Source organism: Pectinophora gossypiella, chromosome 22 (genome assembly GCF_024362695.1).
Source record: "Pectinophora gossypiella chromosome 22, ilPecGoss1.1, whole genome shotgun sequence".
Lineage (NCBI taxonomy): Eukaryota > Metazoa > Arthropoda > Insecta > Lepidoptera > Gelechiidae > Pectinophora > Pectinophora gossypiella.
This window is the reverse complement of record NC_065425.1, coordinates 8878245-8891303: the sequence shown is the minus strand read 5'-3', so window position 1 is coordinate 8891303 and position 13059 is coordinate 8878245. Positions and strand designations below refer to the sequence as shown.

Below are 13059 nucleotides of genomic sequence, written 5' to 3'. Positions count from 1 at the left end.
CTATCAACGATCCCCATTTGTCCGGCCAAGTAGGTAGTTAATACCATATGTGACAAATCTACAATAATCGCTTCTTTGAGCCACAGACGGCAAGCTAGTTTTAAACATAAATAGGTAAGTAGGTACTTAGTGATTATAGAAATCCTTCGAAAGTAGCTCTTAAGTAGTTTAGTACAAGATAATCGGTTGAAGAGACGACTGTTTTTCGAGTAATGTGTAGATAAAATTATTTTTTAAAGTTATTTTCAATTAAAAAAAAGAAAAATGTGGAGAAAGCACATTTAAGTATTCTTAATATATGTTTTTTATAAGCTTAACGTATTTTAAATAAAGAATATTCGAATTTCAAAAATATTGTTTCGAATGTAATTTTTAGACTAGGTTGTGTTTTTGTAGTAATAAAGTGAAGGTAGATATTTTCTTTTACTAAAGTTTTGACTGTGGCAAATTAAGTTGTAATTATTGTTAAAATGTTGGGAATTTGTGCAAGTCCTATGATGCGGCAATATGCGGCGGTAATTATAGGTAATTACTAATTATATATACTTAAGTACCTAATAATATACAGCTTATAATAATCATGCTGCACCAGTGCGGGTTGGGGAGAAGTTTATAATTGATATGGCCTCCTTGGTTTAGTGGTAGAGCGTTTGGCTTACGATCTAGGTGGGTATTGGGTTCCATCTTAGGACTTCGTTTCAGAAGTGCTCTCTGCTCACACCTTTGGCACAGACCCGCCATTCCATACAAAAATCTAGTTATTAGTCATTACCGTGTGCCGCCTAACGCTTAGTGTGAGCGAGACACATCAGTTGCGCGCGCTCCCTTACTCTTTAACGGCTTATGGCCACAGACTAAAGTTTGATCCAGCGGGGGTGAGGTAAATGTTGCGGGGTGAAGGGGGGGGGGAAGCGTTACCATTCTAGAATTTCGTTTATTTTCTTCTTTATTCTATCATATGACTATGTGCACATATAATAGGGATTAATAATGAGATTAAGAATGTACCTATAACGTAAGTAGGTCTAGGTGAGTGTAACGTGTATTTGATTTCATGTGTATTTAGACTAGATTCAGTGTTGCAATAGATATTCTTATCTTATTTAACGAGGATTGTTAATCCTCTACGCATTGTAGACTAATATTATTCTAAGTACTTTATAGATTCTCCCACATAGCCTAGTAACCTCACCCCTTTCGGTTCTTACTTTAGTCATAGAATAAGGAACAATACTACGTAGGTATATAACTTCAACTCTCCGCTCCCCACCAGCGGCTGAGCTAGGTTTACCTCACCCCCCTCGATCTTACCCTTCAGTCGTATGGCGTCAGACTTCACACACACAGATGCGCGTGTACGATAACGTCAATGTGTGGTGTTTGTGTTAATCGAGGTTTTTTGTATGAAGTGTCCGAGGTGTGCTGTAAGTTGCTAAAGAGTAAGGGAGAGAGTGCGCAAGCTGTGTCTCGCTTGTACTTAGGCATTAGGCACTTGTCTCACCGAGTAACGAGTAGAGCTAGAACTAGAAACGAGTTATTATTATTATTACTCGCATCACTCGCTCGCGGCAGTCAAGCCGTACAGTCAGTCTTGCAGCCTCATACGCGATCGCTTGGCGAGTATCGCCGAGCGAGTGTTGTCTTGTCGCTCAGCGACAAGCTAGTGAAGCTAGTACTCGCCGGCAGTGTGAACAGTCAGCGATCAACTGTTTGCATATGCATCTCTTTTATTCACACGGAAAGTATATCTATTGTACGTTTCTTGAGCGAGAAAATAGCCGATAGTTAGTCGTTTTCTCGTCGTTTGTGGGACAACTGCCTTAGGAGACACCATGGTAAGATGATTTTTGTATGAAAGTGTGGGGTGTGCTCTTAGCTACCTAACCTTATTGACAACCATCGCTTACGTACTTCTAGTTATAAATAACTACGTAAAATAATCAAAATTAGTGCGGAATCTTTAACAGTTTTATTCGTTGGGTTAAGTTAGGGACCCCGCCGGCGTGGTCGACGATTTCCCTCAATCAGCGCTTATCGCTATCGACCCATTAGGGTCAATTAATTCTTTCAAATATTTTTCCTCTCAGACGACGCCCTGAGCCGAGGTTCGCGCTCAACTGGGCACCCTTTGGCCTGTTGTCTTAAACGTTGTACCGGGTGAGAGCCTTCAGCGCTCCCCATTTGTCCGACCAAGTAGTTAATGCCATCTGCAAATCTACAATCATCATCATCAATTTAACAGCCACGCTCTTGTCGGTGTAGCATTTTCCATTCCAGTCTATCAAAGGCCAATTCCTTGCCTTTCCTTTAAGACGCCTTTTCTTTAATCTGTTCCATGTAAGCTCTTCTTGGTTTTCCCCTTCCTCTCTTTCCTTCTAGCGTTCCTTCTATGATAAATCTACAATATAAGTCACGTCAAAAAAAAAGAAAAAATGGTTAGGTTAGATATGTCTCTGCCATTACATTATATTTTTGAATAATTATGTAGTTACCCGAGTAATAAGAAAATAGGTAATTATTACGTTAAATCTCTACAGCGCCATCTACATTGTTTTTGGGGAACGCAGCCGTAAAACCCCCTTATTATAGGTATAAAGTAGGTAGGTACGGTCACGAGTACTAATATGTATACACTTTGAAGCCATGTCACATTAAGGGTGGTATTAATAAACCAATCTCAGCTTTGAGACTGCCCTCAAGATCATGTCAATGTGACAGTTCTCATATAAAAACAGGGACTTGAGCATGATCTTGAGGGCAGTCTCAGCTGAGATTAGTTTATTAATACCACCCTAAGTTTTTTGACAAATTAAACAGTAAGTCTCATTAAATGTCAAATATGATAGTGCGACAGGGTTCTAAAGTGGGTACATCATTATTGCTCATGACTGTACCTACGTGTTTTTGTCCTTAGAACTGCAGAATGCATACCTTGCACTCAGTAAATAAGATTATCTGTATTTATGCAAAACGCTATCATCTAGGTATTTGTTTAAATTATAATCTAAATCTGACAAACTCAAAGAAAGCGTTGTAAGTACTTAAACTGCCTACCTAACTAGATTATACCTAAGCGTATTATTCTCCTTCTATCGTGTGGGTTGTGAGATGGAGTACCAACCTCATCAACCCTGGTGTCAGGGTTGATTGAGCAGCTAAAGGCCCCTGACATGGCTCATGTAACGACTACTTACTTACATCAGTACGTAGTAACCGGGACCAACGGCTTATCGGTTAGTGTTTTATTTAATAGGTAGAGGTAGGTACTGCAATATAATAATTGTTTGTGGGTTTAACTTGGATAAATGTTTGAATTAACTTTAAACATGATACTCTTGGCAAAGACAATACATCATTATACCTATCGGGAATCGAACCCCGACCTCGAGATCGTGAGCCTAACGTTCTAACTACTAGACCACGGAGGCTGTCACCAGAGCGCCAGATCTCCAGGACTATTTACCACGATTTTATGTATGTATTTATGTGTCCAATTGTGTTCCAGTGAACCTGAGTGTGGTCTGTATGGGTTTGAACACTGCCTGGCCGTCTCCAGTGCTGGTGAAGCTGAGGAATGAGACGCAGTCAGTCCTGCCACGCCCCATCACTGATGAGGAGGGGTCCTGGGTGGTGTCTGCCGGATTCCTTGCTGCCGCTTTATGTACGTGTTTTATGTATTTCAACAATATTTTTATTTATTTAACTCAGATAACAAAGGCCCGTACAATGAAGAGAAAATTAAATCGTATTTTTTTTTGACTCGGACGGGGCTTGAACCCGCATCTCCTATCCAGCCGGAACAAGCCTTAAAGTAACACGGACCTCTTTGGGGGAGTAATTAGTAACCATTATTTCGCTCGGTCTGCGATTGTTGAAGTTAAGCAACTTTCTCAAAGACCGGTCATAGGATGGGTGACCACAAAAAAGTTTTCATCTCGAGCTCCTCCGTGCTTCGGAAGGCACGTTAAGCCGTGGGTCCTGGCTGCATTAGCAGTCGTTAATAACCGTCAATCCGCACTGGGCCCGCGTGATGGTTTAAGGCCCGATCTCCCTATCCATCCATAGGGAAGGCCCGTGCCCCAGCAGTGGGGACGTTAATGGGCTGATGATGATGATGACGATTTCAGATAGATGGCGCTCGCTTTGACTTGATGACGATTCATAGACCGAAGAATATCGTATGGACAGGATTTTTTTTTTTTTTTTTTTTTTTTTTTTTTTTTTTTTTTTTTTTTTTTTTGACGTGACTTATTGTAGATTTGCCGCAGATGGCATTAACTACTTGGCCGGACAAATGGGGAGCGCTGAAGGCTCTCACCCGGTACAACGTTTAAGACAACAGGCCTGAGGGTGCCCAGTTGGGCGCGAACCTCGGCTCAGGGCGTCGTCTGAGAGGAAAAATATTTGAAAGAATTAATCGACCCTAGTGGGTCGATAGCGATAAGCGCTGAATGAGGGAAATCGTCGACCACGCCGGCGGGGTCGGTATCGGGGTCCTGAAGTGTTTGGTGTCGCGAGCTGATTGGCTGCCTCTATGGCTAGGGTAATCGGGTCGTCGGGATCGTATATTACGTCCTTCGGACGCCGATACTTTTCAGTACCGTCCCTAAGCGGGATGTAATCGGAAGCCGCAACTACCAGGGGATTCGGGTGGTGCGGAGCAGAATCGAAAAATCGTTTGGAAGCTAATTTGAGCCATTGGGCAATGGTTGGCAGACCTAGGTCAATGTGCAGATTTTCATTGCGAAGGAACCACGGAGCTCCCGTGGCTTTCCGCATGAAACGATTTTGTATTACCTGTAGACGGTGGATTTGAGAGGGACTCGCATGAGCGAAAACTACCCCTGCATAGGTCATGATCGGACGGATGCAAGTCGTGTAGATTTTCACCTTATTCCTAAGGGACAATTTACTTCGCTTGTTAAGGAGACAATGAAGACGGCCCATTACAAACGCGGCGCGATCGCGCACACGTTTGATATGGGCCTTGAAAGTAAGACGTCTATCTAAGACTACGCCGAGATATTTGACTTGCTCCTCCCAAGGGATCGGCTTGCCAAACATCTTAATGATTTTAAGTTGACGGCGTGACCGTGGCGTGTTATAATAGCCCTTTGAAAAGTACACCGCTGCACTTTTCTCCGGGTTTACCTCGATTCTCCATTTGCGAAACCACTTGCCCAAGGCATTGGCCGCGCGTTGGAGGATTCCGGTCATCATAACTCGACCACGGCACGAAGAATAGATGGCTGTATCATCCGCAAATAAAGCTAATTCGGTATTAGGGGATTTGGGAATGTCACTAGTATACAATGAAAATAGTAAAGGGGAGAGAACGGAGCCTTGTGGGACTCCGGCATGTATAGGGTGCGGTGACGAGAGCGTCCCTTCCACGCGGTAGCGAAAGGTTCGATTTGAGAGGAAGTCTCGTATGATGTGCACGAGACGGTCTGGCACTCCCAGTGAATAAAGCTTGTAGATCAAGCCGTTGTGCCAGACTTTGTCGAACGCTTTCGCCACATCGAAGAAGAGCGCTCCCGTAGCGGCAGGTTTTTTTAAGTTTAATCTACTAGAGATATGTTCAACAATACGGTGCACTTGTTGAACGCAGGAGTGTTTGGTTCTAAAACCAAACTGCTCTGGTGGAATAAGACTATTGGATTCGGCGTAGTCCCGTAATCTAGCAAATATGAGCCGCTCATAAACCTTCCCCATGGAATTGAGGAGACTTATGGGGCGGTAACTCGAAGGTTCGTTTTTAGGTTTCCCAGGCTTTGGTATACCAATTACAATTGCTTCTTTCCACTGCTGTGGAAAGACGCAGTTGCTCAAGGCGACGTTGAATATTGCCGTTAGTAAGCAGATGAGGGGAGCACCGAAGTTTTTAAGGACACGATTCGTGATACCGTCTGAGCCAGGGGCTTTTCGGGTATGAAATCTTTTGATAATACCTAGGACCTCTTCCTCAGTTACCTGTGGAAGAGGAGGATCGGTGGGAGGTACAGAAGCCCTACGCTGAACTTCAGAGTTCACCGTCGAGAGGTGCCTACGATCGATAGGGAGAGTGCTGGGCGAGCATTGGGCTTCGAGACTGTCGGCAAGGCATTCGGCTTTTTCGTCATCGTCGAAAGCGGGGGGTTGGTTAGGCCTATTGAGAGGGGGAGTAGGAACAACCGTATCCTTTTGAAGAGACCTAGACAGCTGCCAGATGGCCTGGTGGTGGGGATGGACAGGAGGAGAACCCGGTGGTGTAATGGTTAACACGCTCGTCCCGGCTTGACAAGAGCTGCGGTATGGTCACGAGCATTAATATGTACACTTTGGTACCATGTCACATTAACTTTTTTGACAAATTGAACTGTAAGTCTCACTAAATGTCAAATATGTTAGTGCGACAGAGTCCTAAAGTGGGTACATTATATTGCTCATGACTGTACACCCCAGTCACTTCATACAAACAACCTCGTTTTACACAGACACCACACATTGACGTTATCGTACACGCGCATCTGTGTGTGTGAAGTCTGACGCCATACGATTCAAGTCTAAACTATGTTCGAGGGGGTGAGGTATAGCTCAGACGCTGGTGGGGAGCGGAGAGTTGCCGTTCTATACGTAGTGCATGAACATGAATAGCCTATATACGTCCCACTGCTGGGCACAGGCCTCCCCTCAATCAACTGGAGGGGGTATGGAGCATACTCCACCACGCTGCTCCAATGTGAGTTGGGGGAGGTGTTTTTACGGCTAATACCCGGGACCAATGGCTTAACGTGCCCTCCGAAGCACGGAATCATCTTACTTTTTCGGACAATCAGGTGATTCGAGCCTGAAATGTCCTTACCAAACAAAGGACAGTCTCACAAAGTGATTTCGACATTGTTCCCATCGGGAATCGAACCCGGACCTCCAGATCGTGAGCCTAACGCTCTAACCACTAGACTACGGAGGCTACACGTAGTATTATTCCTTATTCTGTGGCTGCGGGTTCAAGTCAGAATTTTTTCGACTTGAATGTCCCTAAGCACGGGTGAGTCAAGGACCAAGTTTGAGGTGAGAGCTATAAAAACATTTTTTTTAATTCCAGCATGCTCCTTGCCCGCCTACCTGGTGGACCGTATCGGCAGGAAGTACTCCGCAATCCTGGTCTGTCTCCCGAGACTCCTCGTCTGTTTGCTGTTCACACTCGCGTCCAGGGTGTGGATGTTGATTCTGGGTCGCATCATTGGTGACGTTACTGACATGCTTACTGTCACCGTCGTGCCAATGTATGCCACGGAAATTGCTAGTGTAAGTATTAGGGAAGTATCTTACTAGGACACCAAGGTGGCGCTACCACAAACGAGTTGCCAACAAAATGGAGAAAATTTAAATCGAAAGAATTTTCTGACTCGGTCGGGACTAGAAGCCGGAGCTCTTGTCAAGCTGGGATGACCGATTTCACCATTACACCACCGGGTTCTCCTCTTGTCCATGCGAAATTCTTTCTATGTATCGTCATTAAGCCGACGCCAAGCCGACGTAATTTTTTTTCGATATAGATTTTCTCTTTGTTTACCTAAGTAAACAAAAATTATCATTGCAGTCACTAGATGAGGTAGCGTTAAGACCCTTATAGTTCCCGAAGACCCGATTACTCTAGCCATAGAGGCAGCCAATCAGCTCGCGACACCAAACGCTTCAGGACCCCGATACCGACCCCACCGGCGCGGTCAACGACTTCCCTCAATCAACGCTTATCGCTATCGACCCACTAGGGTCGATTAATTCTTTCAAATATTTTTCCTCAGACGACGCTCTGAACCGAGGCTCGAGGGTGCCCAGTTACCCTCAGGCTTGTTGTCTTAAACGTTGTACAGGGTGAGAGCCTTTAGCGCTCCCCATTTGTCCGGCCAAGTAGTTAATGCCATCTGCGGCAAATCTACAATAAGTCACGTTAAAAATAAAAACCTTTATAGTGCTAGAATAAATTAAAGATTTTTTTATATTTTTAGCACAAGTCGACTTTATGAGTTTGAATTCATGTTTGGATCATATGGTTGCTAGTATTTGTGCCCGGTTAATGACAATAGACTTGCCTCCTATTTTTACATGGGGCTAAAACATAGCTGGCGAGGACTGGGTCTACTATACACCTCTGCTATCCCTTCGGGGCTTCAGGTGTAAAGCTATGTAATCACCAAGACACCTTCACATATTCAACCTCTTTGTAAAGAACATAATTTTATTGGTGACTGTATTTAAACTGTAATTGTACATGTTTCAGGTACAATTCCGGGGATCCCTCGGCACGATTCTGCAAGTTTCCTCATCTCTTGGCGTCCTCATCATGCTGTCGATGGGTCCTTTCATATCCTATTTGACCCTGAATATCATATTCACCTGTGTTACTATCATGTCTACTATCCCGGTATTCTATCTACCAGATAGCCCCTATTTCTTATATTCTGAAGGTGAGTAGTGTGTATTTCCGAATGCATAAAACCCGGGTGCTTTCAAGGCCAGAGTGAACAGGCACCTTCTGGACGAGCTCGCTCCATCTTAGGCCTCGTCGTTTGCCTTTGGGCAAGTCTGGGGCCAAGAGCAAACCCATCAAGGGTCTAAAAAAGAGAAATTCAACTTCCTTTATTTTGACTAGGAATTGCAATCCCGACTCGAGATCGCAAATTCGAAATCCCGCGGGATCCGAAATATCAATCTCGCGAGATCCCGAAGTTAGCGAAATCATCGCCCACGCCAGCGGTCGGTATCGGGTTCCTGAAGTGTTTGTCGCGAGCTGATTGGCCGCCTCTATATGATTATATCTTCTTACAGGGCGTACAGCGGAAGCCCTTAAAGTTCTCACATACTTCCGAGGCTCAGAGGAATTGGCCAAAGAGGAGATCAAAGAATATGCACTATCATCATCAACACCTGAAGTAAAAATCAGCAAACGAGAGCTATTTACTAACAAGGTCTTTCTGAAAACTGTTGGGATTGTCATTGTTTTAGGTAAGTGCTTACTTTGGTCACGGAAGACAGCTAGAAGAAACTTGGAGCATAGAATAAAGAATAATACTGCGTATAGGATGGACACTCTCTGCCCCGCACCAATTCGTATCGGGCCCCGAGCTTGATTTACCTCCCCTCCTCGCTTCAGTTCTTTACTCAGTCATGGCTGTTAAAGGAGGTGTCAGGGAGTGGAATTCTTTGCCGTCTTCTGTATTTCCGAACGCATTGAACCGGGCTGCTTTCAAGTCCTGAGTGAACAGGGACCTTCTGGGCGAGCTCGCTCCATCTTAGGCCTCGCCAGGCCTTCGGGCAAGTCTGGGGCTAAGAGCAAACCCATCAAGGGTAAAAAAATTGCTCTATTTCAAGCTTCTTTTGGCGTAACTTATTTGTAATGTAAATTTGCCGTTTAGGCATTTAGCACTTGGCGCTCTCACCCGGCACAAAATTGACGTTAACAGACCTGAGAGTCCCAGTTGGGCACGAGCCTCGGCTCAGGGCGTCGTGTGAGAGGCTTATATTTCAAAGATTTCATCGACCCTAGTGCGCTGATAGCGATCAGTGATGAATAAGGGATATGGTCGACTACGCCGGCGGGGTCGGTAGGTACTTGAAGTGTTTGTTGTCGCGAGCTGAATAGCCGCTTCTATGGCTGGAGTCTCTGCTGCCATTTTTGAAGTGACTTATTGTAGATTTGCCATAAATAGCATTCACTACTTGGCCGAATACCTAAATGCTGGTAACTTTTCAGGCATCGGCGCTCAAATGTCGGGTTTCAGCGCGGTATCGTTCTACCTCCAAACGGTTTTGGAATCTACCCACACGGACATCAAGCCAGAAGTGGCATCTGTGATTATTGGCTTCATCCAACTGACTGCCAGTTTCTGTACTGCTTCTATCACCGACCGCTTCGGGAGAAAACTCATTTTGACAGTTACAGTGATGGCCATAGCTTTGGGGATGGTAAGTGTACCATAAATCTGTTCCATTTTTTTTTTTTTTTTTTATTAAGTATTCTTCTCTCGAGTTAGTTGTACGGCCAGTGACCGATTTAATAACTCTAGTATCTTGGTTACCTACTATGGGACCATGGGTTGCATGGGAGGCCTATGCCCAGCAGTGGGCGTCGTATGGCTGATAATGATGAGCTATCCAGAACTTGGGGGTTATAATTCGTCTAAGAAAGCAATATTGCAATTTGACATTTGCGCAATAAAAGTAAGTGCGCAATGCAAACAATTGTCAAATAGCAATATTGCTTTCTTAGATGAATTGCTTCGATCTGGCCATTTTAACCCCCTTTATTGAGCACTTAACAATCACCAATTGGTAAAACAGGCTCCATTTTTAAGAACTTTTTGGTGCCGATAACGATAAAAGTGTTGAGCGCTCGAGGATGGGACCTGATTTCCTGGTTTTTTTGTACTCTATTATTGCAGGATCGTAGAAAGAAGAATTCCGTCTCTGCCTACCGCGACGGGAAAAAGGCGTAATGTTATGTGTGTACTCATTGCAGGTCGGTCTAGGAGCATTCTTCCAACTGCGCGAGAGCTTCGGCGCGGTCAGCGGCGTCATGCATTACGTGCCTATTGTATCAATTGTTTTCGTCGTCTTCGGATATAGTGCAGGTTGGTTTACTTTTAAGAAAGAAACAACATTTATTCTTTCGCTCAGACACATTCAGACAGGTACATTACAAAGAGAAAATTAAATCGATTTTTTTTTCTAACTCGGGCGGTATTTTTTTTAGCCATGGTGTTAATTTTTTTTCGATTTAATTTTCTCTTTGTGAGTATCCCTAAGCACGACGGGTGAGTGCTATCATCATCATCATCATCAGCCGTACGACGCCCACTGCTGGGCATAGGCCTCCCTCAAGGATCTCCACGACGATCGGTCCTGCGCTGCCCGCATCCAGCGGCTTCTCGCGACCTTCACCAGATCGCCCGTAGGGTAGGGCCCGGGGGGGTAGGGGATGGCTAGGCCCGTTACAAGGTGGACCAACGATCTGGTGAGTGTTAACACACACACCACCATACGGAAAATAACTAATTACTGATGTAAGTGAGCAATCGTTACATCAGCCATGTCAGGGGCCTTTGGCGGTTCAATAATAACCCTGATACTAGGGTTGATGAGGTAGGTGACCTCCACATGACAGAAGAAGATTAAGTTACATTTTTTATCCCCTCCAGGTCCAGGGTCATTGTTCTGGGTGTTGATGACGGAGCTCTTCGAAGGTCCAGCGCGGGCTGTTGGTGTATTCTGCGGCCTCTCCATCTTCGTACTCTTCGCTTTCATCAGCACAAAGTTCTTCCCAACAGTGACCCTTGCCTTAGGCCCAGCGATCACTTACTGGTCTTTCGGAGTGATCTGTCTTCTCTACTGCCTCTTCGTAGTCTTCTGCTTGCCCGAGACCAAAGGGAAGAGTATACTGGAGATACAAGTTGCTTTGGGGAAGGCTGATGATGTGGTGAAGGAACGCGACGAGAAATGTTAGTGAAGAAAGAGAATGGATTGTTGTAAACTGAATATGGACTTTAAGCCACACAAAATAAGTCTAAGTCAGGTTTGGTTGGTGTAAGAAGTAAGACTATAGAATAAAGACTTACCTACACCCGTATTCTAAAATGTTAACTCGAACTTCCCTCGACAAAGTCCTCAGTTGAGGCGACCTTAAAGCTGCGTTTCCATTGACGCGGAGCTGTGCGGGGATGAGCGGAGATGTGCAGGAATTGACCAATCACCGTGAGAGAGAGAGTGACAGAGCGTCTTCGGTTTTCGCTCTCTCGAACGCTGTGATTGGTCAAATCCGCACATCTCTCTTCTCCGCGTCATCGTGAGTGGAAACCCGGCCTAAGAAATACTTCGATCTCAGCTCAAAATCGGTATTCTTAAACGTAGACTCTACCTTACCTCGACTCTGCTCCAGTGCGTTGAGTGGAGGCATGACGTCATTGTTTTCGTGTTCTTATGTTGGCAGTATGATTATGCTCGACTCCAGTGAGTATAGTCCTCAAGTCGAGGACGTAAATATCAACTTAAAGTATCAAAATGCTCAGCTGAGGCCGAGTCGAGTGGAGGAAGTTTTGAGTTAATATTTTCGAATACGCGTGCAAAACTACGTGCCTATCCCTCAAAATTTTCGTTACAATGTACATACAAACATACTGGGCACCCTGAGGCCTGTTGTCTTAAATTTGGTACTTATCTTCAGCGCTCCCCATTTATCCGGCCAAGTAGTTAATGCAATCTACAATAAGTCACGGCAAAAAATAATCACACATTTCATTTCACATAGGTACCTCTCCATATATTATATACAACGTAAATATTTATTATCAAAAACCGAAGATGAATAAGTATCAAGTTGGATAATTTCGCAACTCACCATTCTTATAAGCCAAACCAGTGTCAATACCTTATGTCTAACGGATTGTTCGCTAAAAACACTATAGTATGCATTCTAAGATCATCTGTATAAAACTAGTTGCCGAATAAAAACAGAGATGTATGTATATCGCTGCGGAATCACAGTGAAAGTTAGCATTTATATTCTGTGCCCATACCCATGAACTTTTATAACAGCTGGGAAACCCGTTTTAGGACTAATAAGTTTTATTCGAGTTAATGGTGCCGATTCCGGCAACTTAAATTTTACGTCAGTGCCCCCGCCAAGTCGAGTTTTTTTTAAACCATTCATTTATTTCATGATTAAAACTACCTCTATGACTTTCTTGCACTTACCTACTGTAAATGAAGGACGGAAATAGTTTGGAAGCTGTCAAACTAAAATTAGGTTACGTTAGTGTTCACCTGAGTTAGCAGTACCAATTGTCTCCTTATCATCTCCCTATTGTCATCCCGTTTTCACAGGTATCGCTAACATAAACTAAAGATTTCAAAGGTCCAGTCTTTTAGGTACTGAAGCGATTGCCTGGTCTGAGTGAAAACATCTGAACTCGTATTCCACTGTTTACTATCTAGATACAGAATGACTTGTATAGGCATCTAGATAATATTACATCTTCTTTTGGGATTGCCAGTGTAGAAGTAAATTGTCCAAATTGC

The 13059-nt window shown here is 44.2% G+C and overlaps 1 protein-coding gene across 1 annotated transcript; it reads left to right on the top strand.

Moving 5' to 3' along the window:
• The first annotated feature begins 338 nt into the window (after positions 1-338).
• LOC126376967 (facilitated trehalose transporter Tret1-like) lies at positions 339-12139 on the top strand. Its single transcript, XM_050024521.1, has 8 exons — positions 339-525; positions 3506-3661; positions 7088-7290; positions 8267-8453; positions 8815-8991; positions 9740-9951; positions 10505-10616; positions 11184-12139. The coding sequence occupies exons 1-8, from the start codon at positions 471-473 to the stop codon at positions 11486-11488; spliced, it is 1407 nt and encodes a 468-aa protein (XP_049880478.1). The 5' UTR covers positions 339-470; the 3' UTR covers positions 11489-12139.
• The last annotated feature ends 920 nt before the right edge of the window (positions 12140-13059 follow it).

Coding starts and splice junctions, on each gene's coding strand:
- LOC126376967 (XM_050024521.1), top strand. CDS start 471: ATGTTGGGAATTTGTGCAAGTCCTATGATGCGGCAATATGCGGCGGTA. Junction 526..3,505: donor ATATGCGGCGGTAATTATAG/GTAATTACTAAT, acceptor ATTGTGTTCCAG/TGAACCTGAGTGTGGTCTGT. Junction 7,291..8,266: donor ATGCCACGGAAATTGCTAGT/GTAAGTATTAGG, acceptor TACATGTTTCAG/GTACAATTCCGGGGATCCCT.